The sequence below is a fragment of the Cladosporium halotolerans genome, assembly GCF_011745625.1.
Source record: "Cladosporium halotolerans strain TM138-S3 chromosome Unknown Sca33, whole genome shotgun sequence".
Lineage (NCBI taxonomy): Eukaryota > Fungi > Ascomycota > Dothideomycetes > Cladosporiales > Cladosporiaceae > Cladosporium > Cladosporium halotolerans.
The window spans coordinates 1-25729 of NW_027191484.1; the positions used below are offsets into that span (position 1 = coordinate 1).

Here is a 25729-nt window from a genome sequence, read left to right on the forward strand (position 1 = left end):
TTTTTATTAAAACCGTAGGGGTAAGTATTATGGTAAGCGTAATATTTCTACACCTAACCCCCCCCGTAAGTAAATAAACTATCCCTAAATTGAAAGTAATGGCGCATGAACAGGATCTTCGCAGAAGCAAGCCTCAGCCAAGGTCTTGGTATGGCCGAAGGCCTGAAGAAGGCTGTCCACGGGAGCGGACCTTGATGAAGAGGGTAAGCGTATAACCGCGCGAGAGGCGTCCCAAGCCAGTCGGGACTTGGCCACTTGCAGTCGGATACCAACTTCTCTTCCTGGTCTTCTTGTGCCGACTTCACGTTTCTTCACGAGCTTCAAGATCCAGTGACGATGCCTTCTCTGCGCCTGCTGAGTCTTGCGGCCTTCGCCGCCTGCGCGGCCTCTCTTTCGACAGCTGAACGTGAGAATGCAGACTCTACTGCGCAGAAACGCCAGGAGTTCTTCGAAGTGGGCAGTTGCCACGCTCACGGCGATGTTCTGTTCTGCATCCACGATGGCGCGGAGTGGGAGGTCACCAGCGACGTGACCCCTGCAGATGCGCCAGACAGTTTCACCGGATGCCACTCCCATTCAGACACAGAGATGTGAGTTCTTGACTCTCCACTTGCAAGCGAAAGTCGGCTAACGGTCATGCAGCCACTGTGTCGATGCCGACCAGACCTACGACGTGAGCTTGGCGCTGGAGGGCGCGGAGTCCACGAGCACCGAGGAGGCTGGGTCGGAAGATCACGCCCATGCCTCAGACGCCACGGCAGCCGAGGGAAGCACCTCGTCTGAAGAGATCACCGAAGTGACCTCTTGCCATGCCCACGCTGATGGCCTCTATTGCATGGCCGATGGCGAAGAATGGCAGGTAACGACTGACTACGACACTGCCAACCCTCCGGAAAGCTATACCGGCTGCCATGCGCACGGTGCAGACGAGCTGTACGTCCTTTTGAAGAATCGCCCCAATAGACCCACAGACTGACCGATACAGACACTGTACCGAAGGCGACACCGAGGCCAGCTTGTCAAGAGCTGGCGCCGAATCGAGCAGTGGATCCTCTGAATCATCATCATCATCATCATCAGCTGCTGGCTCATCCACCGGCGAGGCAGTGGATTGTCATTTCCACGCTGGTGTTGAGTAAGTCTTCTGCTGACAATTCCAAGAACGAAGGCTGACTAATTGCTAGGCACTGTGTTGATGAAAATGGCCGAACTGTCGAAATGGGCTGCTCAGCACCTGACCACGACTACGATGTCCCTATTCGCATCGGCCTCCTTTTCGTGATTCTGGTCACCAGTGCCATTGGCGTGTACATACCCATCTTCACACAGCGATTTACGTCTGTCAGCATGGACAGTACGCTCATTGTTGCTATGCGCCAATTTGGTACTGGTGTTATCATTTCGACCGCTATTGTACATGTAAGTTGTCGTGGACATAGCAGATATCGAATATCCATGCTAACATGAGATAGCTTTTCACCCATGCACAGCTGTTTTTCAACAATGACTGCCTCGAAGGCGTCGAATATGAGGCAACTACTGGTGCTATCCTGATGGCTGGATTGTTCTTGACTTTCCTCATTGAGTACATTGCTCACAGATGGGTTGACCGGAAACGCCACATGTTCGAAAGGCCAAACGCGAATGCTGTCGAATCAAACGGCAACAAGGATGGTTCGGACGCCAACATCTCAGAGGCCAGCTCCGGTGAGCAAAAGTATTCGCCAGCTTCGCTTACGCTGAACACTGCCGTCATGGAGGCTGGAATCATTTTCCACTCTATCCGTAAGTTGCACATATGGGACCTCGTGAGCGACCAGCAGCGCTAACATGATTTGCAGTCATTGGTCTGACCTTGGTCGTCGCTGCCGACTCTGGCTTCATCACGCTGTTCATCGTCATCCTATTCCACCAGGTCTTTGAAGGCTTCGCTTTGGGAGCCAGAATTGCCATGATCCCTTGCGGACTCGTGCGCAAATTGATACTTGGAGCAGCTTTCGCCATCACGACCCCAATCGGCATGGCAATCGGAATCGGCGTTCTCTCGAGCTTCAACGGCAACGATCCTTCGACTCTCGTCGCAATTGGCACGCTCAACGCCTTCAGCGCTGGTATCTTACTCTGGGTCGGTGTGGCTGAGATGTGGTTTGTCGAATGGTTCCACGGACCGCTGACTCATGCCGGACCATTCAAGGTGGCGGTTTGCTTCTTGAGCTTGGTGAGTGGCTTGGTTGTGATGAGCGTCCTGGGCAAATGGGCTTGAGCGCTCCAACCACGAGTTAATGATTCAGGATCCAAAAGTTACATAGATAGACGTTGCATTTACCGCCAGCTCGCCCGCAACCTTACGGTTGCAGGAGCTGTCAACACAGTCGCCTCTCTGATCATTAGCGAACAAGTTGCTCAATCTGCCTAGAACAATGGCGGTCTCAGCGTGGCGCCATGTGGCACAGAATGCTGCTCGCCTTCCGGTTTCGAACAAAATGCATGCCGGAGGCGAAGCGCCATGCATTCCACGGCAATTCCAAGCTTGCATCGTCATCATCTCATTCCCCCAAATGTGAGATCTGGATAGTTTCTCGTGACAGGCTGGTAGTTTTCCGGGCTTTGGTTTTAACGGTACGCACTGCATTGACTGCACGATCACTAGAGCCAGACCGAGAGCAAATGGCCGCTGACGCCCGAGATCTGAGGTGGGACACATACCTCGCCTCAGTCGCTTTCAGAAAGCGGGCTGCGTCCTTTGTCCATTGTTCCTTACCGTATGCGGCGGCGAAGAAGAGCGACCTCCGACATGGCTGCCACAACTCTGCGCACCACTTTGTCCCCTTGGCCCTCATCGATTCTCTTGAGCGACAATCACGCCCAAGACAGTGGCCCACCATGCCTTTGGTTAGGATTTCATCCAAACCCGCATCGACGGTGGCGTCGCCCCTTCCCGACGTGGCTTCGATGATACACGTGATCGACAGCAGCGAGCTCAGCAAAACGGCAAGGCGTTTCAGTCGATCAACTGGTATTCCGATAAGAGGCAGCACAAGGTCACAGAAGTATAGGAAAGAGATGATTATCGGCGACTGTCCGAAGGGCCAGAACTACTACGTTTGTCAGTCGACTGGTTTCAGGGGCTGCTGCTCTCAGAACGCTTGCGACCCGAAAGTCACTTGTCCTGAAGGTGGTCAATCGGAGCCAGGATCATCATCTGGGGCCTCAAGCTCGGCTTCTACTGAGGGTTCGAACGAGCAATCGGGGACTGTGAGCCCGACCAATGATTCAAGCTCCGAAACCTCATCGGCGATAGCTCAGTCGACGAGCGAACGACCAATGACTGCTGCCAGTGACTCTCCTACCACTGAAGGATCTACAAAGAGTGAGACTCGACCAGTCAAGTTCATTGTGACCTCGGCCTCAGGCGCGCCCTCAAATATCCCTGCGAACGGCACAGCCATTCGGGCGACGGAAGATGTTGCTTTAGCGCCTTCCTGCCCGAGAGGCAACGGCACAACATATGTCGACAATAACAACATTGCATATGTCGTTCGATGCAACAACGACAACTCCGCACCCTCTTACAACAGCGTCCAAGTGTCAATCGGCGGTTACGGCCAATGTTTCTCAAGCTGCTCCGACTCGAGCGATTGCGCCGGGTTCACGTACGTCGGTCTGGACGATGGCGTCTGCTACCTCAAGGCGACCATGCCAAAAGATACATACGTCGCGAAAGGAGGGAGCAACTACATCTCTACCGCAAAGATAGATCCGTCAGCCTCTGCTCCGCGGCCTACACCGACTTCAGGACCAACTTCGTCAATGCAACCGAACAAAGGCGCCATAGCCGGCGGTGTGGTTGGCGGCATCGCGATCATTGGCTTGGTCCTCTTTCTGATCGCATTTATCGTAAAGCGTCGAAAGAAAGAAATCGAGAACAAACGCGCCACCCTGACCCATATCTTTGGAGGAGCCGTCGAACCTGGCCGCAACAACGATGATACCCACACGCTGCCTCTCCACAACCGCAACGGCAGCACGAGCCACGACGTCTTTGCGCCGTATGGAGGTGCGTATTCCCCTCAGTACTTCATCGCTCCGTCGCAGCCGTCGCAGCAGCCGCAAATGCAGCAGCACGCCCGGCAGCGATCGGTCTACCGCCCTCCCGGCGAAGCAAGCTGGCTCTGACGAAGATTCTGTGGTGCAGGTTATTCTCGTGGAATCACTGGAAGCGTCGCCAAAGACTACGCTCCTCAGCCCAAAACTACCAGTCCAGGAGGCGACGGAGGCTATTCCCGCGACCCTATTCCGCCCTACCCAACCTCATCACCACCTTTCCAACCTGACTCATTCGACACGAAACACCCGTCCACACCCCTCCAGTACCTGCCGGCAACAACCTACCAACCAACCCAGCACCACACGCTCTCCCCGCCAGCCTCCGATCCCGTTCCTCTCCTTGACAGCACTCCCATCGCGCCACGCAGCACGTCCCGCTCTCCGCGCTTCAGAGAGCACATCTCCGAGCTCGAAGACACTTCTTCGCCGCCTCCGAGGACCAAACGCTGGGGCAGCGTCTTGTACGCTGAGAACCCACCAGCACCACCGGCCGAGAACCCGGACGAGATGCTGGAGGAGGCGCGGAGGAGGCAGCAGAGGCTGAGGTTCATGGCGTTGGAGGCTCAAAGGGGTGGTGCAGGTAATGCGGGTGGGAATGAGGCGGTCGGAGGCGAGAAGGCACCGCCGGGCGTGAGGAGGGCTGGTAGTGGGAGTGGGAAGGAGGGAGAGGTGAGTCCGGATTTGAGCGGGTCGCCGTTGGATCGCAGTTTCATGGTCAGTCCGATGGGGAGTTTGGGTAAGGCGAGGGGGAGTTAGCTGGGAGGTGGTCTCTTTGTGTGGGTTTTGCTCCGGGATCGTCATATTACCATTGAACTTCTGGGCTTGATATAGACTATACACTTTGAAACCCGGTAGTGTCACAGCGCGAAGCTAGGAAAGTGTGGACGACTCCGTCCGTGGAATGATCCTCCAATGCAGTCTCAGCCTCACTTTCCTGCCGCTTGTGAATCTCTGATCACATCAATCGCTGCAGCTCAATTTCTCTCGCGCCTTCGCTCGAGCTACCAACATACAGTACTTTCGAGCTCGTTCGCAAGTCTGCTCAAACAAATAGCAGATCTTTGGGAGCTCTCATGGCGTCCTAAAAAGGTTTTCGATCATGCGCTGCCGCTAACACTGGACATGTCGTTCTGAAGGAAGGCGCGCGCGTCGCTGGGAATGTCGGAGTGATCAGCTGCGAATTCGAGCTCACCATAAGTTTTCCTGCTCACGCCACGGTTAGCTAGCCCATGAGCAAGATATTTGAGGAAGGGAGATACCCTGCCTCGTGATGCGCCCCGCCTGTCTTCCCTCCGCCCGTCTGCGCCCAACCGCCACTGGGCTTCGCGTTCTGGCTGTTACCCCAGCCGTCGTTCTTCACCTGCTTGTTATTATTGTCCCACTGAACGTTCTTCGCAGCATCCGGCTCAGCATCCCATCCACCACCAGCAGCGCTACCCTTCGACCTTCCTCCACTGCTCTGCTTCGCCCAGCCATCACCACCCGCATCATTTTTCTTCTCCTTCTTCTCCTTCTTCCTCTTTTCCTCCCCACCCTGCGCCTCTTTCTTCTCCTCCCCCTTCTTGCCTCTCCTCTCCGCATCCCTCAACACTTCCTCAACCAACCTCTCCCTCGACAACCCCATCAATACCCCCCTGCTCACCTCCCTTCTAACCCCCTCCACATCCCCTCCCACATCCCGGCCCAAAATCTCCCCCAGCTTGCCCACGCTGCGGTACTTGAACACGAACACCGCGAACGGCTTGTCCATCTCGTCCAGGTACTTGGGCGTGTAGGTGCGGTGCACGTAGTCGGCGCCGGCATTGGGGTGCGTGTAGGGGTTGCGGGCGGAGGGGGGGAGAGGGGGGTTGAGGGCCGTGGAGGGGCGGTGGGGGAGGGGTTGCGGGTCGCGCCAGGTGGCGAAGTAGGGCTGGATGTGGGCGTGGGGGTTGCTGGTTTGGGTTGAAGAGGTCTTGCTGTGGTGGGAGGGGGCGGGGTGGCGGGTGGAGGGTTTGCTGGTGTTGGAGGATGTGGTGCTGGGTTTGGATGCGGACTTGGATCTGGACTTGGATTTGGCGGCGGAGGCGTTGCCCCAGTTGCTGGCCTGCTGGTTGTTGTTGGCTTGGTCCCAGGCGGTGTCTGCGGGCTGGCCCCAATTGGTGTTATCCGCGGCGTTGTTCTGGTCGTTGTCGTTGTTGTTCGCCCAGCCGCCGTCCTGCTGGCTGGTGTTATCATTGTCGTTGTTCTGGTCTCCCCATGGAGAGGCATCGTTTCCACTGTCATCGTTGCCGCCCTTGTTATTATTTCCCCACGGATCGCTCGACTGCGCCTTGTTCGAGGTCGAACCCTTCTTACCATCCGCGGCGAAGTGTTCAACCGTCCTCTTCGAACCGGCATCGCTCTTCTTGTCGCCACGCCCGCTCTTATCACTCCTCGTGAACGAGTCCCTCTCAAACCCAAACTCATCCAGCCCCCTCTCGCCCTTCTCAGCCCTCACCAGCGCCAATATCTCCCTCTTCAGCTTCTCCTCCCGCTCCCTCTCCCTCTCCAGCGGATCCTCGAGCATATGCAGCGCGGTGCCGTCCGGAAACCTGCCTGCGTCTCTGAAAGACCTCAATTCCTGCATGACCTTCTCGCGGCCGAGATCACTCAGGCGGCCGACGTTATTGTCTCGCAGAACGAAGATGTACGGCGCAGCGGCGGCGAGGAAGCGGTGGTGCACGCCGAAGTGGCGGCCGATGAGCGGGCCAAGGGTCCAGATTGCCTGGCGTTGGGTTTCGATGGGGATCTTGCGTGGCCGGTAGGGCTGGGATGCTGGGAGCTGGTACTGGGGGACGGCGTAGACGTATTGCGGGCTTTGAGCGGCGGGTGCTGGCGGCTGGGCGGTGTACTGCTGGCCCTGGGGAAGTTCGGATGTGTAAACCCGCTCGAAGAGGCCTTGAGCAGGAGCGGCTGGGGAGCCTTGGTATATCTGCGGCTGGGCGGGGGCGTAGGCTACGGGATTGGTGGTGTAGACTGGGGCTTGTTGGTATTTGCCACCGGCAGCGACCGGGCGCGTGTTGTCGTAGTATTTGGAGCCTTGCTGGCGCCCAGCCGGCGTCTGGTAGTAAGGCGCATGAGTATCGTACGGCTGGCCGTACTGGTTGACGATCACGCCTGGGTGGTCGTAGGCCTGGCCGTCAAGAGAAAATTGGCGGTCGTCAGCACCGTCGAGAGAGAGGTCGCTCGCTCCGTCAAAGATGCCCATCAACCCGCCCAAAGACTCGCGGACCGTCGGCGGCTTGTTTCTGGTCGGGAGTTCCTTGGCGACAGAGGTCGTACGAGGCTTCTCGCGAGGCGTAGGCTGTTCGTCTTCGTAATCGCAGCGCAGGACGACGACCTCGATCCTGCCGACGTTCGGATGCTTGTTCTTGCTGGAGTTTTCTGATTTGTCGGCTTGATCTGTGAGCATCAGTTAGTACGCGTTGTTGATCGACAGAAAGCATGAGGGAATTGACGAGTAGACATACCAACATCAAGTCCTCCAAACCTCCACTCCCTCCCCACAAACATCCCCTGCTCTGCCCCAGCCACCTTCTCCTCCTTCTGCCTCAGCAGAATCTCCACTGCACTACCGCCCTCGGAGCCCAAGAGCGGTGCTCTCTTGCTCCTGTTGGCATGGTAGATACCATCAATGAAGACGAAGGCTGCGAGTCCCGGAGCGACCCAATTGTCAGCTCGGAGCCGGATGGCGAAAGGCTGCGCGGCGGGGAGCGCCGGGACGGGAACTGGGATGTAGGCCGAGACGCTTGAGTCGAGGTAGCGGCGGCGGTATTCGGGGAGCGGTGTCGAGGTGGGTGGGAGGAGGATTGTGCAGTCCAAGTTGTTTAGGGTCGGCATTGTTGCGAGGGTGGTGCGTGGTGGTGAGAACTGCAATGCCAACAAGCTGAGTGAGAAGGGTGTAGTCAACAACGTGAGCGTGCGACTCGCGTCCGAAAGCTACGCAGCGTCGCGGGCTGGAAGCGCGCTGTTTCCATGGCCACAGTGTTGTACTGTGGTCGTGGGTAAATAAAGACTCCTGTGGTTCCTTACCTCTCGAGGGAAAATGGATCATGTAGCGTACTGCCATCGACTATCGATATTGGATAGTCGGGTCGCCGGGAGAGAAAAGCTTGGAGAAGTCGACGAACGACGCGTCAAAGTCTGTCTCAGGTCTCACGCTTCCCAAGAATAGTTTGGGTGTAGAGAGTAATGTCTTCTTAGATCGGTACTGAATAGTGATGTCCCTTGAGAGAGGAAATAAGAAAACGACTTACTCACTTCTCCGAAACCATCCCGCAATGTAGCGTGCTGCCTTCTCCTATCAATATAGGAAACTATATCTTTACCCTGAGAACTTCGTCGAAGTCTTCCAGACCGATTGAAGAGCATGGCGCACTCTTCTCCTATCAACATAACATACAAGGCGATACCGCATTGCTGAGAGCCTCGCCGAACTCAACCTCGTCCTCGTCCTCGTCGATGGCGATGGCCTCCACGTGAGGGCCCTCGACAACGATGAGCATCAACTGGTATAGAAGTCTGAAGGCTGACTGCCTCGGTGTCTCCGGCGACGGGCTCTTTCACGGAAGGACATTCTTGGCGTGATCGTAATGCAGTCACTCTTTTTTCAAGCCGCGCTCCATCCTCATTTTTTTCGCATCTCTTGGGCCTCGTTCGCGAAGACGTGATAGAGCAATCTTTTTCTTAAGTCGGTGGATAGGCGACTGCGTGTGTCTTTTTAGAAATCGAGCCATTTGTAGCTCCACTTTGTTGTTCTTGCCAACATCCAAAACCTATGCTTATCCATTGCAGATGCTGTCTTCTTGAGTAAATCAATATTTGCCTCTTCAAGGTTACATATCTTGTTGGCGGCAAGAAGCACTTGCACTATCATTGAATTCGGTTTCGGATCTGACCGCCTGAGAGCAAAGTAAATTGCAGTCAGTTTACCTACTGTAGATGGTTCTCAATAGCTGATACTACGCCATGGAGCGCGGTATAGCGCCGCAACATGGGAACGATGTGGCCACCCGAACAAATGGAACGTTGACTCGTCATTAGGCAAGTCGAGGAACGATTGTCTGCACCCATCACGCCATTGTGCAGCGTTACATTACGTCGCATGGCAACGAAAACAAAGAGCGCACAGCCATGTGCCGAGCGAACGAATGCCGTCTGGTAAAAGATCGATCTCACCGCAGCTGCCGAACCACGTGTAGATCTCACAGCATTGATGAACCACAGTGCCGGCCCACACGACGTCAGCTACGCCTCGAGTCGGCTCCGCGGGCAGAAACGGGCAGAAACGGGCAGTGAACCGCACACCGCGCAAATGATGACGATCTGAAGCGTGAAACCGCGAGGAGACGATCACGGAGCCTCCGTGAGACACGCCACAGCACTCTCTATCTGGCGCAAAAGCCGTAGCAGAAGAGCGAGGTGGGCTACAGACGAGCGCAGGCACGGTGGCACCAGCGATGCAATGGCTTCCACGCGCTGGCGTCAGGGCACATGGCGAGCACGTCGCGAGACGTGCCGGCTGCGGACGCGGTGGCACAGGAGCTACGGAAGTGGCTTGTCGGGAGATGCTGGCCGGCGAGAGCGAGGGCTCGTGTGCGACAAGACAGGGCGGAGGTGCAGCGGGTGCCGGTAGGGATGCGATGCGACGCGACGATTCCCGCGCCGTCTGACGTGGGACAGGCCGGACTTGTTTCGCGGGAGGAGACAGCTGCTTGCCGTGGATGTGGACGTGGACGTGAAGGATGTGACACGGCTGGTCTGGGCGAGGAGTGGGAGTTCGTGGGACAGGAGGAGTGAAGATGCAATCTCGTGCAGCAGACGAATGGGAGGCGCGTTCGCAGTGATGTCGAATCACGTGGCGCTGGGGGCACGTGCTTTGTTCCGTCTGGGCCGGGACGAGGCGCCGGAGGACTACTGGATGTGGAGAAGAGCAGCGGTGAACGATGCGCGGCAGGGCAGCGCAAAGGGAAGGGTTACATCGACGACGGGACGAAGGACTGAGGCATGAACATGGGAGGGCGAGGCGGGCGTCGCGTGGTATATGTACGAGTGGCCTGCGAGCTGCGCTGCTTACGGAGGCGCCGACAAGCAAGGCAGCTGCGTGGACTGTGAGAGCAGACGGTACGCGCAGCAGCACCCACGACGGCCATACCTACATACGAACCCTACAGCACCGAGCTGCCGAGCTACATCACAGTACTGTACCGACCTGCCCAGCCCGCGCGTGTTATCGCGCGCTTCTCGTCTCTCGTTTATCGTCTCTTCGGCCCGCCCGCGCGTCGACACAACACCTGCCTTAGGGCACTGACTGTACCTGGGTCGAGCTGCCGCGCTTCTCATCATTAGAGAGTCCGCCCGCGCTCGCAGCTGAGGCATCGCAGGGAGCTGGTGCCCTTGGTGTTTCCGGGGACCTCAGGCGCACGCCAAGCCGCGACGGCTAATCAGGCAATAAGGCAGCAGCCGCGGTGGGTGGGGCTTGCTAGACCCATATGTAGCGGCACAGCCTACCGCCATCGCCCCCGTCCTTGTGCCTCCCGCCATTATTGGACCACCGCCGCCAGTGCGCCGCTCTCTTCCGCCAGTAATCCCACCCTCGCCCACACCCATCGCAGGCCAATCGCAGCGACCAGCCCAGCGCGTCGCTGTCTCAGGCGAAAGGTCGAGCCCAGCTAGGTACGCCGTCACCACCGCACCGCACCACCGCCCGTAACGTGACCCTCGCGCCCTGCGGCCCTGCCATCCTGCCGTCGTCGCCTCCTCCTCGCCGGGACGCGCTGCGATGCGATGCGCGCCCGGCGCCATACCAGCGCCGCCGCGCGAGAGACCGGAAGGCAGATCGCGACTCGCGCCGCCGCCGGCCAGCATGCCCTCGCCCATGCCTGTGACGCTGCGCAGTCGCCGCCGCCACACCGCCGCCAGCAGGGCCGGGTCGCTATCGCGCACACCTCAGTAGCAGCGCAAAAGTAACCACAGTCGCGTGCTAACCCCACGTGCAGAACCACCTCCATCATCGCGCAAAACCTCCTCCGGCGCACAAGCGCGTCTCGTCTCATCACCACACGCCCACCGCCGCACGCGCGCGACACGCTCAGCAAGGTAAGCCTCATTTTCATCATCACTCGCCCGCGATGCCATGCGACACCAAGTTGGCGACGCGCGCCTCAAATCACGCGCCTCGCAACACCGCGCTGTGCTCTTCAGCATCGCTGGATGCGCGCCTCCAACAGCGCTGCCCGCCCGCCACGCTATCAACAACGGCAGCCTGCAGACGCTCTGCCTCCCACCACCTCGGCATCGCCCCAGCTTCACCTCGACACACTCGCCGCGCGCCAATCCACCGCCCACCGAACGGCACGCCTCGTCTAGTCGCTGCCGCCCGTGCTGCTCTTCACTTCCTTCGCCCTGCCTTGCCGCGCTGGCCTCTCTGCCCGCGCGTCACGGGCGCTGCGGCTGATGCGCTGTCCCGTCTCGTGTCCATTGGCGGCGTTGCGTTGGCGCTGCAGCTGCCGTCGACCTCTGTCTACTCATCTCCTCCCTCCGCCCAATTACCAGCCATCTCGTCGCTGTTCAGTGTAGCTGACTCGCGCCCCTTCTTAGATCCCGCTGCTTGTTTTCCTTCTCGACGCTGTGACTGGCACGCCTCGCGGCCTATTTGACCTTGCGTAGCCAACCTGTCAATCAAACGTCGCGCGCACAGCCTAACCGCCCTATCTAAGCCAGCCAGGCCTCTGCGCTGTCTCTGATTCGCCTCACCCACATCAGTTTAACTCACGACGCGACGTGTGCCGGCCCGCAGGTTGCGACCTTGCGCCTCATATTGGGCCGCGACATAAGACTGACAAGTCACGGTCGCGTGTCGTCGACCCCGTCATCGCGTGCGCACTCACCCTAGCCGCGTCGCGTGCTATACATCGCCGTTCTTCACATCCAACGCGTGACCCACATCGCCGAGGATCGCCATCATGGACGCCTATGCGCAATATCAACAGCCCTCTCAATACCCGCACCCCCAACATCAATCTCAGCAAACCCACGCGAGCCCTGTGTTGCAAACCCAGCAACAACCCCAGCACTACGCGCAACACCAACAGCCGGCTCAGATGGCTCAGTCACAGATGATGGGCCAGATGGCCTACCCCAACCCCGCCGCCTACAGCATGCAACAGCCCTATGGTGTAAATGTCAATCCGTCGCATGCCGCCGCAATGGCGACTGCCGCCGCATCTGGCTATCCTGCATACTCCATGCCGGACACTTCTCTGCAAAATTCAATGCCTCAGACATCTCCTCAGGTCAAGGCCGACGGTTCGGGTCTGCAGAGATCAAGTCCTCAGTCGCCACGCCAACAAAATCCTATGCAAGTTCCTGGAAGCATCGCAAATCAGATGAATATGCCACCAGCGCAGGCAATGGGTAACAGCATGCCTCCGCAAATGCAACAGCAAGCCCAGAGACGCATGTCTCACACGATACCCAGTCCTGCAGTACCTTCCCAGCAGCAGCCTCCGAATGTCATGAACCAGCCCCTTCGCCCACCTACGCAGCCCCAGCAGCCTGCGCAACAACCTCAGCAGCAAACTCAACAATCTCCCGAGGTTGTGCCCGCCGCCGGCAGCGTGGAGGAATCGCCTTTGTATGTGAATGCAAAGCAATTCCACCGCATTCTCAAACGTCGCATGGCTCGACAGAAGCTGGAGGAGGCCTTGCGCTTGACATCGAAAGGTCGCAAGCCGTACCTGCACGAGTCGAGACACAACCACGCCATGCGCAGACCTCGTGGCCCTGGCGGTAGATTCTTGACCGCAGACGAGGTTGCCGCCATGGAGGGTAAGGCCGGAGCCATGCCCGGAGACATGAGCACCAAGGTTGAGAACGGCGTGACGAATGGCAAATCAAAGAAGAGTAAAGACGGGGAAGACAGCAAGAAGAGCAGAAGTGAGGATGAGGACGACGAGCCGGACGCCGATGAGGAGAATTAGATTTGAAGATGCCACATTGGCAAACCTCACGATCCGCACTTCTTGCGCAAACGAGCTTCGTTGCGACGTCTGGCCGTGAACCTTCTGTTCTTTCTTCCGTAAAGGCGATCGGAAATTAATCGTCAGCTGTACAGACGGCTTCGAGCCTCCACGGACTGGCAAAGGTGACCAGCATCCTTTTGCCTCTCCAAGACATAGGAGGAAGATCCCAACCCAACATGCCACGCACACACTGCACGAAAAATCTTCAGCCACGGACCGAGTACGAAATCCGGAGATAGGGCTCTTTTACGATTCTGGAGGGACTTTTAAGGGGGGTGGACACGACCGTGATACCCCTTGGTTTTTTGGTTTTGCTTTTTGTTACTCCTTTTTCTGAGTTCTGTTCATCGTTATTATACCTGTCTTTTCCTCGGCGCTGGCGGGGTTATGCGAGAGAAGAAAAAACAATCCACGGACGCGAGGAGAGAAGTGGAGACATATCAGGCGGTGCAAGCGCAGGCCATCGGTTGACATCTTATCCTCGCTCGTTTATACCCCCCACCGATTGTTTGGGAGACAAACTTATTGTTCTTTTGCTGCTGTTGTTATTGAACCTGGCTTTTGATTTTCGAGATCCGTCTCATCCTGATGTGCTTCGCGATGGTGAATTTCCCTTCATCTCAAGGGTTCTGGAAGATTGCAAGTTGGATACCCTGCGGTTTTGGAGCAGTGGTTGGCGTCCAGGAGGGTCGAACGGAGTAGATAGGTAGAATGAATGATTGCTGTACACTGTTGGTGAGAGTTGGACGCACTATTGCATCCAGGATGCTGATTGGCTCGGCTGTACCCGCCGCTAGCTGCGGACTGCGTTGTGAGGTAACTCCGCTATTCACGTGATCCGGTCTTTCTCACTCTCCCCGTGCCCTTTTGACAACAGGCCTCCCGTGCTCCTGCTCCAACCGCTCATATGACGCATACGGCTCACTATGGCAGACTCCAGCTCAGTTTCTCTGGCATAATACGTTGTAGATTCACATATTCGAGGCGCAAACAGGTCCTTCCCAATGAACCCGCGACGTCACGTGCCCACCCCCGAAGCTCTCCTCCGCAAACCTTCCCGTTCGGGAAATGCGACTTCGCGACTTTCGATCGCCGCATCTCGCCCTCGCTAGCCGTCCAAACCACCAACCCGCAAGCCCACGGGCACCCGCACCTCCAAATCTACCACCGCCCTCACCCACCAAACAACAATGATCTGCAACCGCTGCCTCACCCGCCTCTCGCGGCGCACGCCCACCACCATCCCCAGCGCAACCCGCACCTTCACCACAACCCCTCGCACCCTCTCAACACCCGTCACAACCGAAACAACAACAACCTCCACGCCCCGCTCCGCCACCGGCGCCCCCGCCGCGACTTCCAAACCCGGCGTCGCGCAGCCCTTCAGCAGCCCGCTCACGCCCGCCGCCAAACCCGCCGCGCCCGCCGCCAGCGCCCCCAAACACATCCCGTCGTCCGTGGCGGCGGGAACGGTCCTCACGGGGCTGAATTTCATGAAGGGCCAGAACGACCCGATCGCGCTCGCGGACGAGGAGTATCCCGCGTGGCTGTGGCGCGTGCTGGACAAGACGACGGCGGGCGCGGGAGGAGCGGGGAAGGGGCTGGAGGTGGACGAGGGGGATCTGTACGGTACGTATTCCCAAAACCACTCCCGAATGGGCTCTCCTGAAGTGGAATGCTGACGCTTTCCTTTTTTCTTTCTAGCCAAATCGAAGAAGCAGCGCCAGCGCGCGGCCAAGATCCTGCGCAAGCGCGCCGCGCAGAACCCGGAGAGCCTGGTGCCCAAGGTGCCGGTGTACGAGCAGAGCGTGGACCTGCCGGGCGGGGACGGCAGTCTGCAGGGGTCTGTGGAGGCGGGCGAGGCGAGGGGCGCGCTGACGAAGGCGATGAGGGATAGGAGGAGGAAGCTGATTAAGGAGGATAACTTTTTGAGGGCGATGGGTTAGATTGGTTTCTTGAGATTTTGAGGAGGCTTTCTGAGGGGTGTGTTGAGAGGAGGGTGTATTTTGGTGGTTTGGAAGGATGTGCAGTGGGGAATGTAAGATCATTATGGGAACAACATGGGCGCGCTGCCCGATTTGAAGCGAGGAGTTGTACACATTAGAAGCGCATTGCATTGCTATCTTACGGAATCGTCTGTCTAGAGCAGACACTTTCTGAACACAAAATCGTTGTCGGATCATCACTCTCACAACCAAAGCGGTCTCTCTTACCCCGTTTCTCACCACTAAGAAACATTTCCTCGCACGATCCCACCAACCTACCAACCTTCCCATCTCACCAAAAAGGCACATATTCCTTCCCCTCCGCCCTCTTCTTCCCCTCCTTCCTCCCACTCACGACCCTCTCATCACACTCCTCAAACCCAACATCCTCCAACAACCCCACAAGTTCCCCCAAAGTCCCCTCCAGCCCCTCAGCCTTCTCAACCCGCAGCCCCGCCTCCCACCAAACCCTGCCCTCCTTCCGCATGACTCTCTCCTCCTTCGCCACGAAACCGATCGCCCCGCGCGCCCCAGTGAGCACATGCAAGTCCCAGACCTGCTCGACGAGCCAGGTTCCGCGGCCGGCGGTGAGTTGGGAGAAGCGGCGTTTGGCGTGTGCGCGCGAGACGCTGAAAGCTGACGGCGGGAGGTGGGCTTCCAGGTGGGGGAGGTTGGGTTTGTCGTCCTTCGTTGGGGGGCGAGGGGGGGTGTGCAGGGATTCGAGGAAGGTGGTTATCGACGTTTGCAAGGGGGCGTCAGGCGTTGCTGAGTTGGAGGTGCTTGTGGGGGATATGCGGGCGTCCCAGACGTGGGCTGGGTAATGGACGTAGAGGATCGGGCGCTGCGCGTTGGAAGGGAAGACTGTTGCGTTGTTTGCGTTTTCCGGGTCGAAGGTGATTGTCCACTCGCCGCCGCCAGGGACGAGAATGGAAAATTCGTACACCGTCGAGGCTTGCAAGGCGTGTGGGTCGTCATCGGACCAGGCATCCGTATATCCAACGAGAGGAACGTTGCTGTCAGGAAGCGTTGCTGGGAGTCGGAGCAGGTATGCACCGTCTGAACGCTCGCGGCCAAGAGCTGTGCGGAACACTGTGGAGGAGTGCTTTGCCGTGATTTCGTCGAGCTTCGACTGGAGGTCTTCGAGACGCAGCGCTTTCGTGTTAGCAAGGTTGTTCGCGTCTGGCAGCAGTATGAGTCCAAAGCGTACTGTGAGGCTGCTTTGGGTGCCTTCTGTGAGAAGGGCCGCTAGATGCTGGTCGATTTTCAACTGGACATCGCTTGCTGAGCTTTGTCCGGCGGTCTTCTGATCGCTATCGGAAGTATTTGAGCAGCCTTGTCTCCCAGACTCTTTCGGTTCCTGAGTTTTCGGCACTTTCGGCGGCGGAGGAGGTGATGGCCGGTCTAAAACGGCCCAGTTCGCCGTGGTCGATTTGCTGACACTAGTCCCTTTAGACTTCTTCTTCTGCTTTTTTCCTCCTCCTCCTTTGGCCTGCTGTCGCATGGTATGGAATAAGCGTGGTTCACCTTCGGGATGAGTCTGCATACGCTCAACGATAGGCTGGTCGTCGTCGAGCTGGATCAGGTCCCTGTTGCCTGACTTTTCAGGAGAGCTGCCTAGGTCGACGAGGTCTCCATGAAAGGGCTCCTGAGGCTGTGACTGTGTTCTGATGCTGGTTGAAACGTCCTGCCACGCAACACGAGACTGAGTTCTATCACCCCGTTCTTTCTTTGAAGGCTGTTGTGGTTTTGTCTGAGCGCGCTCTGATCCGAGTGGAGGGAACAATCCAGGAGGGAATCTAGGCACCTCGAGTCGGCTTCCGCCCACGGAAGGATCAGCAGTGTCAACCAGATTGCCCGTGGGTACTGTTGGAGGCACGTTCTTGTGTGCCCACGGCTCATCTCCTCCAAACGGAGTCTCCCGATAACTCATAGGGGTCTTGCTGACGACTGGCTGCGGGTGCTGGGAGTTGTTTCCCAATCCTCCCACTGAAGTAGTTGCTTCTCTTTTGGCTTTTAGCTGTTCATACGTGAATCCGCTATCGTTTCTCCGACGAGCAGACAGGGGTGCAGCATTCTCGTTCTCCCATATGGCCTGGTTTTTGGCATCACCAGTGAGGCCCCAAGTATCGACTTTGGCGTATCGTCGGTTGTAGCTTGGGAAGCCGTGATCAGGCGTTGATGTTCCTAGCGTCGTCAAAGGCGTGGTGGCACTGTCATTCTGCAAGTTACCAACCGTTGAAGCTGTCGTGGCCAATAACCTGGTAGCGGCAGTTGTCTTCTCGGGGTGTGGTGTAGGTGTCTTGATAGTCTCCGATGGCGATTCGCGAGCCTTCTGCTTCATACGGCTGAAGAAGTCATCCGTCGCTTTCTCTTGACTCGCCTCGCTATTAACCTCTTCACTCTCCTCGGACTCGCTAGCGCTATCAGCGCCAGTACGCCCCATCAGCAATCTTGAGAAGGCGTTGTTTGCTTGCGCCTCAGATCTGTCCGGCTCTTGATCCTCTGCCCGCGCCTGCAAAGCTGCGAAGGATACACCCTTAGGCATGCGGATCCGGCCCGTCGTAGGTTGCTGCATGGAGCCATGTTGCGAAAACTTGAGTGCATCTCTTGCGATCTCTGGCTCGGCGTCCGGATCGACCTGTCTCGTTTCGCCGACGCCTGCAAGCCATTGGCTGACGGTCGGCTCCTCGCCGATGAACTCCCAGCGCCTTGGGGGAGCTTCGCGAGTCCCTTTTGGTGGGTTTATGATCGTGCGGAGGATTGGCTTGAAATCAACGAGCTCGAGAAGAATGTTGAGGTCTTCGTAATCTTCCGCGGGCATCTGAGCGAACTGTTCGCCAATATTGCCGTTGAACATGTGCATTTCGGTCCCTTGGTCCCATTTCACGTGGCGAAGGGTGATCATTTTTCCTGCATCAGCGGTGCTGTCTCGGCTTTTGGCTCGACACTGGAGCGCTGGTGGGAGTTCGCGCAGGCGGAATGCCTTCGCCTTGCCATAGGTGTTGATGCCATCGAAGCTGAGCGCGTGGACCTCGATCGGTTGTTGCGGCGTCGGTTGTTCTTCAATCTCTTCGAGGTCCGGATCACATTCATCGAAGGGGTCCCCATACGACGCCTCGGGGAATCGAATAGCCTCTACATCCTCACTTGCGACGTAATTCAGGATAGTGCGCGCGAGCAAAGCGTCCAGGTCGCATCCCCTGCTATTGCGGCAGGTCAGTGCGAAGATGTGGTTCTCGCTGTCGAACGACAATAACAGCGAGTCCAAGTCGGCAGTATTGATGGAGTCCTCGGCCGATCTGTGGAATCGCCTCGTAATCTCTTGTACAGCTAGCGAAGAGAAGCGCGTCAGGGAGGCGTGGAAATAATGAGCGAGCTCGTGCCTCTGTGCTGTCGAAATACTGAGCGCCATGGCGTGGATTCATGTGATAGAACGTGTGTCGGTAATGGCGCGTGGCGAGCGAAGGATTGAAAACTCGGCAGAGGTACCTTACACAAACAAGCTCTGGTGAGGAGTGAGGTTAGGAAGGCGCGAGTGACCTGAAGCGACGAAAGTGGAAATCGGCCCGCAACACTCGCGCGGACAGAAGAGGTCTGCGCTGCGCTGGAGGGAGCTCTAGCTGCTCGGAGATGAGGCGATCAGAGCACTTATGCCGGTAGTACCCAATGTTCTCGTCTGTCACATTTGGCATGATCATAAGCTGCACGTCAATGTAGACCCCGTCCGTACGACAAGCTGATCTTGACAAAAGGAACGCCACGAAGGCCCTTCATTAGCACTAGAGACAGGGTATCGTCGTTGTATACTGCATTGGTCTGGAGTATGATTTAGTTGTATGTAGCAAGAACCGCCAGTAATGCTGGAGCGTCTCACCTGTAAGAAATATCTATGATCCCGGCTTGGTAATCCTCATATCCTCCCTGCTACGCCATTTATACCTCGTTCTCTCCATTGGCTGTAGCGAATCCTTCCAACGTTTGTATTTGGCAAGAATGAAGGACAAACACCACTGATGCCCGAAACGCACCCGAATGCCATGCCTTGTGCCCATCACCCTGTAAATGAGACATACGAAAACGAATCGTCCGACCCGCAACACAATCAAATCATACTTTCTCCGTCCTCGATTTCTCGAGACCCATGACCCACTTCATCCGGTTGGTCACAGTCTCCATGTCCTCGCTCAGCTTTCTCATCCTGTTGTTCTCAAAGTCCGCAACACCCTCCACGCCCGCCTTCCAGTCCTCGTTGGCCTTCGTGTACTCATCCCACTTCTCGACAAATTCCACCTGCATTTTCCGCGACCGCTCGAGCTCCGTTCGCATTTGTTCGCCAACAACATCCAATCGAGAGAATTTCTCGGCATCTGCTTGTCGCTGTGCTTGCATTTCCCCGAGGTCTTTCCGCCACCGCTCTGCTCGCTGTCTGTACTCGGAAGATAGTTGGCGATGGCTCTGCTCCAGGATACTGGCGTGTGTGGTGGAATGTTTCGCTTCCTCGTGGGCCAATTGCACATCTCGCCTGGCGGTGTCCTGCACGTCCTCAGCCTGCCGTTCCAACCGCCGCGCCAGCAAATCCGACGCCTCCCTTCTCGATCGCTCCGTCGCGACCTCCTCCTTCAACTGCTCGATCTTCCTGTCCCGGCGGGCCAGGATCGCCCCGTCCATACTATTAGCGTGGTTGAGATTGTCGTTCTCCGTCCTCAAGGCCTCGATTTGCGGCCGCATGGTCTGCAGGTTACGCTCCAGTTCCTGGGACCGCAGCAGTTGCAGCTCGAGCTCTCTCTTTAGTCTGTCGTTCTCGGCCATGAGCCGCTCGATCACGCGCCCGCTTTTGCCGTTCGTTGTAGCATGGCCGACGGCAGACGACCATTGGTTTTCGTTCGGCGGGGAGAGAGTTCCTGCGCGGGACATTTCTGCAGCGGCGACGTCGAGGGATCCGCTGACTCTTCGCACGGAACCTGGGAGCGCGACTGATGCTCTTGAGCCGGGCGCGAGGATGTCGACGTTCGGGTCTGTGGAGTCATCGAAGACCATGGAGGGGATGCGGAAACTGTTGTCTGCTGGAACACCTCGGTCAGCAAGCGTTCCACCACCGGTCGCGGCATTGTCGCGAGCGCTTAGACAAAGCGTCTCTCCAAGCGCCCTTTGTCCGCGCATTCTGCAGTCGCACGTACCTGCTTCACCACCATTGACCCGCGGCGTCGCTGCCGGCGGCTTGCCGCCCTTCGGGGTGTCCAGCCGGAACAGCTTGCCGGTGAGTTTCTTGCGCTCCGACTTCATGTATGCGTCGTTGGCGGCGTTCGGGGAGCTGGGTTGCGGAACCGGCGAGGATTCCCTGCTTGCCGCTGAGGTGCGGGCGAGAGCGCTCATTTGGACTGAGGGCGAGGCGCGCTTGCTGAAACTCGTGATGCGCGTGGGACCCAGGGCAGCATCGAACGCCGTTTCGTGTCGGGCTGGTGTCCGAAGGGTTTGGTCCGGCTGATTGGCCGCCTTGTCGTGGTTCGCCCGTCGCGAGCGGTGGGTGACGAACAAAGGGCGTCCTGACCGCCGGATGGTGTCGGCGTTGCGGGCTAGGGGTGCAATGTCTTAGGACGGAGCGCGTGCCAGAGTGTCGTCACGCAGCGGACGCGTTGGGGTTGAAATGGACTGAGAAAGGCAATGTTAGCAACCGAAGTAAAGAGTGCACTATTGCAGAACCGCTCGTGGTGCGGAGTGAGACATGTAATTCGCAGCGGCGTCACGTTTCGCCTGGGAGGGCCTGTCAATTCACAAGCCCAACGGCCACTTGCGCGTAATTTGCGGGGAAACCTTTTTCTATCGCGCCAGCAACAAGCCGGTGCCTGTCGATCTGTAAACACACATCGTCATTGAGGGTTTCCGATTGAATACAGTGTTATAGCAGAACGAGAGGCTATCAGAACAGAAAGATCGAGCGTTGGTCACATACAAAGACTTCAGACCGACGACCGTAGCCCTAAATTATTCCCGGAGTTGTCCTCCATGGCGAATAGACCGGAAGTGCGACGTGCAACGATGTCTTGTGGTTTAATCGCGGAGCCAAACAAGGCATCTTAATGACCCTATATCCACCCACCAAGTGATGTATATGCAAGGAAAACCGCTTTCGACTACACTACAATAATAATGAAGCATTCGACTCGCACTGATGAGTCCTATCAGCAGGTGGACGCGTCGTCAATATACAGCGGCGGGCGACGACTTGTGTCAAGGAAGCAATACACGATGCCTGTTGGGAGTATTAGAGATTTGTCCGTTAGAGTTGCTACTAGAATGTCTTCGTATGCTCCGAGACTCCTGCTAGGGATGTATTATTGTTGCCAAATCCGCTGCCCATTTTTACCCTAACCCTAACCCTAGTAACATCAATGTCCTTGACGACTCCAGCTTAGATATGCATTAATCGTGCTTTTTTGCGATGACACACATGAATTGGATGTTTGAAATAATGTGCGGATATCTTGTGTGTATTTTCCCCCTAATTCTGCTTGAGTTGAACAAGGTGTTGTCGACTCTCATGTATTCGGGCGTCATCCGCTCAAAGCTGGCAATCGTCTCAAGCACGACCTTGATGGCAATAGACATCCGTGCTAAGAAATGAACGTCCAAGACTGGGCATCCTCACATTTACCTTGACTCAAGCCATCTTTCGTTGTCTAGATGCCGCAGTCACACCTCGTGATGGTGGAATCTCTCAATTAGAAAACGCTATCTCAAGCGAAAGGGCCGATAACAAGCCGGGCGAAGGCAATCACCGCCATGCAATCCGATCAACACGAGCCAAGGGCTCCCTCGCTTTATGGAGTAACTTTTTGAGACTCATGCAGATTGTCGGCTTAGGAGAATAACAGGTACGGAATATCCCCCGAACTCGGCTTAAGGCACCTTGATCTGGCCTCGTGATTACTTGCGATTGCGATAGGGACGTACTGTACATAGCAGCAATTCCCAATCTCCGCACGAGCCGAGGCAGGCATCGGCTATGAAGCCTCATGTTTCTGATGGCACACACGCACGTGTGTCGCGCGATGGAGCGCCAGCGCATCCAGGCATCCCGACCTAAGCCTCGTTGGAGCTGTCCTTCCCACCAGACTGGGCTTCGCCCTCCTTCGCCTCACCCCCATCCTTGCTTGAGCCCTTCTCGAGCTCAATGATCTGGTCTAAAGTTTCAGCGCACTTGGGCCCGCGAAGTACCTGCAAGGTTGTGCCACTGCTAAGTGCTAACGTACGTTGTTGCATGTCGCGCAGTGTCCGTGTGTGCCGTCAGGAGTGACGTCGACACCAGCTCCGCAGTTCTCACACTTGGGATCGGCCATGGCTGCGATGAGAGCAAACAATGTGCGGCGGGTGGGTGAAAAGGTGAGGTCTGATCGAACGAGGCACACCGCACCATCCACGCTCACATGCGAGCTGAAGTCGGGCGTGGATTGCACTCGTCACTTGGCTTGGCGATCGTTGACGACGGCTTGGGCGGCCTCAGCAGCGGCCTGCGCCCTGCCGTAGTGTGGTTGATACACACCGTCTGATCCTGTACATGCACCCTCTGGCACGCCGGCACCCAGAGGCCGCCCCTCCGGTACGCGGTGGGCAGCATTCCTCAGGGGCGCAGTCGAGGCGCTGCTGAGCCGGCTGCGTCCCATCCCCCCGCCTGCCGCGCTCCATCACGAGCTCGACGGGTAGTCGCAGCACCCACGCTGCCGGTGGCCCTGCTATTGGCCCCGGGCACGGCCCAAGGCCAGAGGCCGCCCGCATGAACCTGTCGAGCCCATCTGCATATGCAGCCTGCGCGGGTGCGAGTTTGCCTTGAAACTCTCTGAGGCCCGCCGCCTCGGTTTGCTGCCGCCGCCGCTGTTGCTGGCAGGGCGGTGCGCCCTGCGATGCGCTCACCGGAGGCGGATCTCGCCGCCGCGCTGGCCAACACAGAGGCCGCAATGGGGGTGTCCTCGAGTGAGGTGTTCTGAGGTGACGGCGCAACTGTCTCGCGTCGCATTGCTGCCGTGACTCGACCGCCCGCCGCCCTGCGAAGCTCCCCGGCAGCCCTGTCTGTGATCATCTGTGAGGCGCGAGCCCTGGTTTGTTCTCCCGCCCTCCTCTGCGTCGTTCTATTTCCCTGCTCTCTACTCGACTGGCATCTCTGGTTGCTTACCCTTGCACATCGGTCTCAGCCTTGTCTAACACATCGACCTGTCCCACGACGATCTTACTGCACCAATAACTTCTTTCAGCACCGACAGCAAACAACAGTCGCGGGATAAGTTAGTCAGCCTCACTCGAAATACGGCGCCTCACCTAGACAGAGACTATTGCGTGGTATGCCATACTATATCCCGAGATATCCACCGATTCGTAGCCTGAGTCCGAAGGCAAGACTCCTACAACCCACTGACTGAGGCTATATAGAACGTCTCCGTCCACCGTCCATCATGGAGATGGCCGGCGGCTATGGATTCGCGTCTCAGGACCTGTTCCCACAGTACGACCACGATGAAAGCCAGCAAATGCAAACGAGAGGCTCTATGCCCCAGCATTTTGGAGGGTCGTGGGCTCCTCAACCCTTGAATCCGTCAGTGTCGTTTGCGTCAAAGGACTGGGACTATCCCTACGATTTCATGCTTCAGGAAACGCAAGATGTCAACAGCACGGCCCAACAGTCCGTAGCGCCAGGACCAGCCATCGAGCTTGGTCCCCATCCCAACGATGATCTAGTGGAGCGGACCCATGTGATGAGCCTCGTCAAGCCTACAGAAGAAGCTTGGTGCCCGCCAGTGCTATCGTATGCCAAAAGCCAACTTGCTGGACATCGTTCGGCTCCCTTTCCCAGATCCAACGGGGTAAAGACAGGACCCTTCTTGGACTACAGGACGTTCAGTGTGGCCGAAAGCGATCAAACCTCGGCTCGTGATTCTGGCTATCTTTCTAGAACACCCAATGAACCTGCAATTTACAAGTCTACTCTATACCCTGACGACGTTTCAGAGATCTCGGCAATCTCTGGCTCCCACAAGCCTTCAATCGCAACGCTCAGGCCTCAGCCTGGACACTTTGCATCGGATGGCCAGGTTCAAAGTTCTACCCAAAGGCGGAGACGTCTCAGTCACCCACTACCCGTGTGCAAGTATTGCAAGACCTATCAGCCCAAGAACCAATCGGATCAGCTGTATGTTCCTAGCGTTCTGCCCCGGTGTCCGTTATGACTGACCCTATTTCAGTAAGCACGAACGGAGGCACCTCAAGCCTTTCAAATGCAAATATGCCGAGTGCAAGAAGATCGACGTGGGGTTTGCTACAAGCAATGACCTCGACCGCCACTACAAGTCCGGCAAGCATAATCAGGCTCCAACGAAAGGTGCACTCAAGGGCTACGTCTGTGCCGCCTGTACCCAGTCAAGTAGCGGGAAGCCAAAGTGGTGGCCGAGACAGGACAACTTCAAGGCGCACTGCGTCAGGAGGCACAAGAATTACAACGTCGATGACCTTATCAAAAGGTAACTATCCATGCTCAACACACGACACGGGACCCTTCGCTCACTCGTTTCCAGATCAGAGCACCAACAAAGACCTACAAATACCTATTCGGACGAAAACCGCACATCTTTCTCCGACCCAGCATACCAGCAGCAATCATTCTCTTACGAGCAGGACTTCTCTGGTGGCTACGACATTGCACCGCCCGGACAAGGTGAGATACTCTCGAAACCCAACATGCAGCCAGAGTTGCTCACTAGTATTTGAAGAATCGCCATGGGAGAAGCACAAATCGCTGACTCTTACGCTCGCAGATCCCAACCTCCTAACTCACGTGGGTATGACAGACGTCATCACAGCTCCGGGTATGCAACACTGGGATGCACATTCTTGGTCGATGTGACACGTTGCACAATATGGCCACGACCAATCGTTTTCCCGCCGCAGTAAACTTTTCGCCAGCGAGGACAAGCTTCGGCAACCTTCACCGCTCATGGCTACTGAAACTACGACTACGCATTGAACTTCGCAGGCATGTTCGACTGCCATGAGTATTGCCGCAATACGTGTTTTGCAGCCTGACAAGCACATGTCGGCATCAGAGATCGCCGCGTTACCGACTGCCCTCGAAAGTACCCTACCTTTGCGCAACTCGACCTCTGACCTGGATAGGAGATCAGCTAGTGCCGACAAGAGCGCAATCAGAAGGCATCGCCGATGGATCGAGGACGACCTCTTCTTGTACTTGATAGGCGAGTTGAGACGTGGCGGCAATAGCGCAAGTCCACTACAACTACGCCGACGGCCATTTCTTTACATTTCACCACACGCAGATTGATACTACCTCGGTGGGAAGCGGGGGGATCTCTTTGAACGCTTGTACTGTACATTCATCCTCGCACGTTTTCTAGTTCTGCCGCGTCGTTGGACCATGCACTGAATTTCATAGAGGGGATGTGTTCCTAGAAGTACGGTATTTCCTAGTCGATACTGATGTATTCTAAGAAAGAAAGTGAGAGAGAGACAAGCCTTCCGTTGACCTGCAACGTGACGAAAGAAAATCATCAGCACCAAACCCACTCTCGCTCCACCCAGAGCCCTCGACATCAA

The 25729-nt window shown here is 57.0% G+C and overlaps 8 protein-coding genes across 8 annotated transcripts; 5 read left to right on the plus strand and 3 right to left on the minus strand.

Annotated features, from left to right (window-relative positions):
- Window positions 1–279: 279 nt before the first annotated feature.
- On the plus strand, window positions 280–2387 carry WHR41_07732 (uncharacterized protein). Its single transcript, XM_069376336.1, has 6 exons — window positions 280–590; window positions 643–933; window positions 986–1135; window positions 1185–1419; window positions 1473–1785; window positions 1842–2387. The coding sequence occupies exons 1-6, from the start codon at window positions 337–339 to the stop codon at window positions 2261–2263; spliced, it is 1665 nt and encodes a 554-aa protein (XP_069226768.1). The 5' UTR covers window positions 280–336; the 3' UTR covers window positions 2264–2387.
- Window positions 2388–2883: 496 nt separating this feature from the next.
- On the plus strand, window positions 2884–4863 carry WHR41_07733 (uncharacterized protein; the record flags this gene model as incomplete). The annotated part of the gene is made up of 2 exons (XM_069376337.1): window positions 2884–4057; window positions 4196–4863. 2 exons carry the CDS (start codon window positions 2884–2886, stop codon window positions 4861–4863), a joined length of 1842 nt encoding a protein of 613 aa, XP_069226767.1.
- A 466-nt stretch (window positions 4864–5329) lies between these two features.
- On the minus strand, window positions 5330–7965 carry WHR41_07734 (uncharacterized protein; the record flags this gene model as incomplete). Its single annotated transcript, XM_069376338.1, has 2 exons — window positions 5330–7527; window positions 7596–7965. The coding sequence occupies 2 exons, from the start codon at window positions 7963–7965 to the stop codon at window positions 5330–5332; spliced, it is 2568 nt and encodes an 855-aa protein (XP_069226770.1).
- Window positions 7966–12089: 4124 nt separating this feature from the next.
- Window positions 12090–13106, plus strand: WHR41_07735 (uncharacterized protein; the record flags this gene model as incomplete). The annotated part of the gene is made up of 1 exon (XM_069376339.1): window positions 12090–13106. The coding sequence occupies one exon, from the start codon at window positions 12090–12092 to the stop codon at window positions 13104–13106; it is 1017 nt and encodes a 338-aa protein (XP_069226769.1).
- Window positions 13107–14338: 1232 nt separating this feature from the next.
- On the plus strand, window positions 14339–15094 carry WHR41_07736 (mitochondrial 54S ribosomal protein mL54; the record flags this gene model as incomplete). The annotated part of the gene is made up of 2 exons (XM_069376340.1): window positions 14339–14777; window positions 14853–15094. The coding sequence occupies 2 exons, from the start codon at window positions 14339–14341 to the stop codon at window positions 15092–15094; spliced, it is 681 nt and encodes a 226-aa protein (XP_069226772.1).
- A 3653-nt stretch (window positions 15095–18747) lies between these two features.
- Window positions 18748–20882, minus strand: WHR41_07737 (uncharacterized protein). The gene is made up of 3 exons (XM_069376341.1): window positions 20311–20882; window positions 19008–20193; window positions 18748–18949 (listed from the first exon to the last, which is right to left on the minus strand). The coding sequence occupies exons 1-2, from the start codon at window positions 20504–20506 to the stop codon at window positions 19241–19243; spliced, it is 1149 nt and encodes a 382-aa protein (XP_069226771.1). The 5' UTR covers window positions 20507–20882; the 3' UTR covers window positions 18748–18949; window positions 19008–19240.
- Window positions 20883–21880: 998 nt separating this feature from the next.
- On the minus strand, window positions 21881–22527 carry WHR41_07738 (uncharacterized protein). Its single transcript, XM_069376342.1, has 2 exons — window positions 22384–22527; window positions 21881–22309 (listed from the first exon to the last, which is right to left on the minus strand). Exons 1-2 carry the CDS (start codon window positions 22468–22470, stop codon window positions 22214–22216), a joined length of 183 nt encoding a protein of 60 aa, XP_069226766.1. The 5' UTR covers window positions 22471–22527; the 3' UTR covers window positions 21881–22213.
- A 363-nt stretch (window positions 22528–22890) lies between these two features.
- WHR41_07739 (uncharacterized protein) lies at window positions 22891–25694 on the plus strand. The gene is made up of 5 exons (XM_069376343.1): window positions 22891–23464; window positions 23555–24311; window positions 24364–24639; window positions 24694–24833; window positions 24934–25694. Exons 2-5 carry the CDS (start codon window positions 23578–23580, stop codon window positions 25020–25022), a joined length of 1239 nt encoding a protein of 412 aa, XP_069226765.1. The 5' UTR covers window positions 22891–23464; window positions 23555–23577; the 3' UTR covers window positions 25023–25694.
- The last annotated feature ends 35 nt before the right edge of the window (window positions 25695–25729 follow it).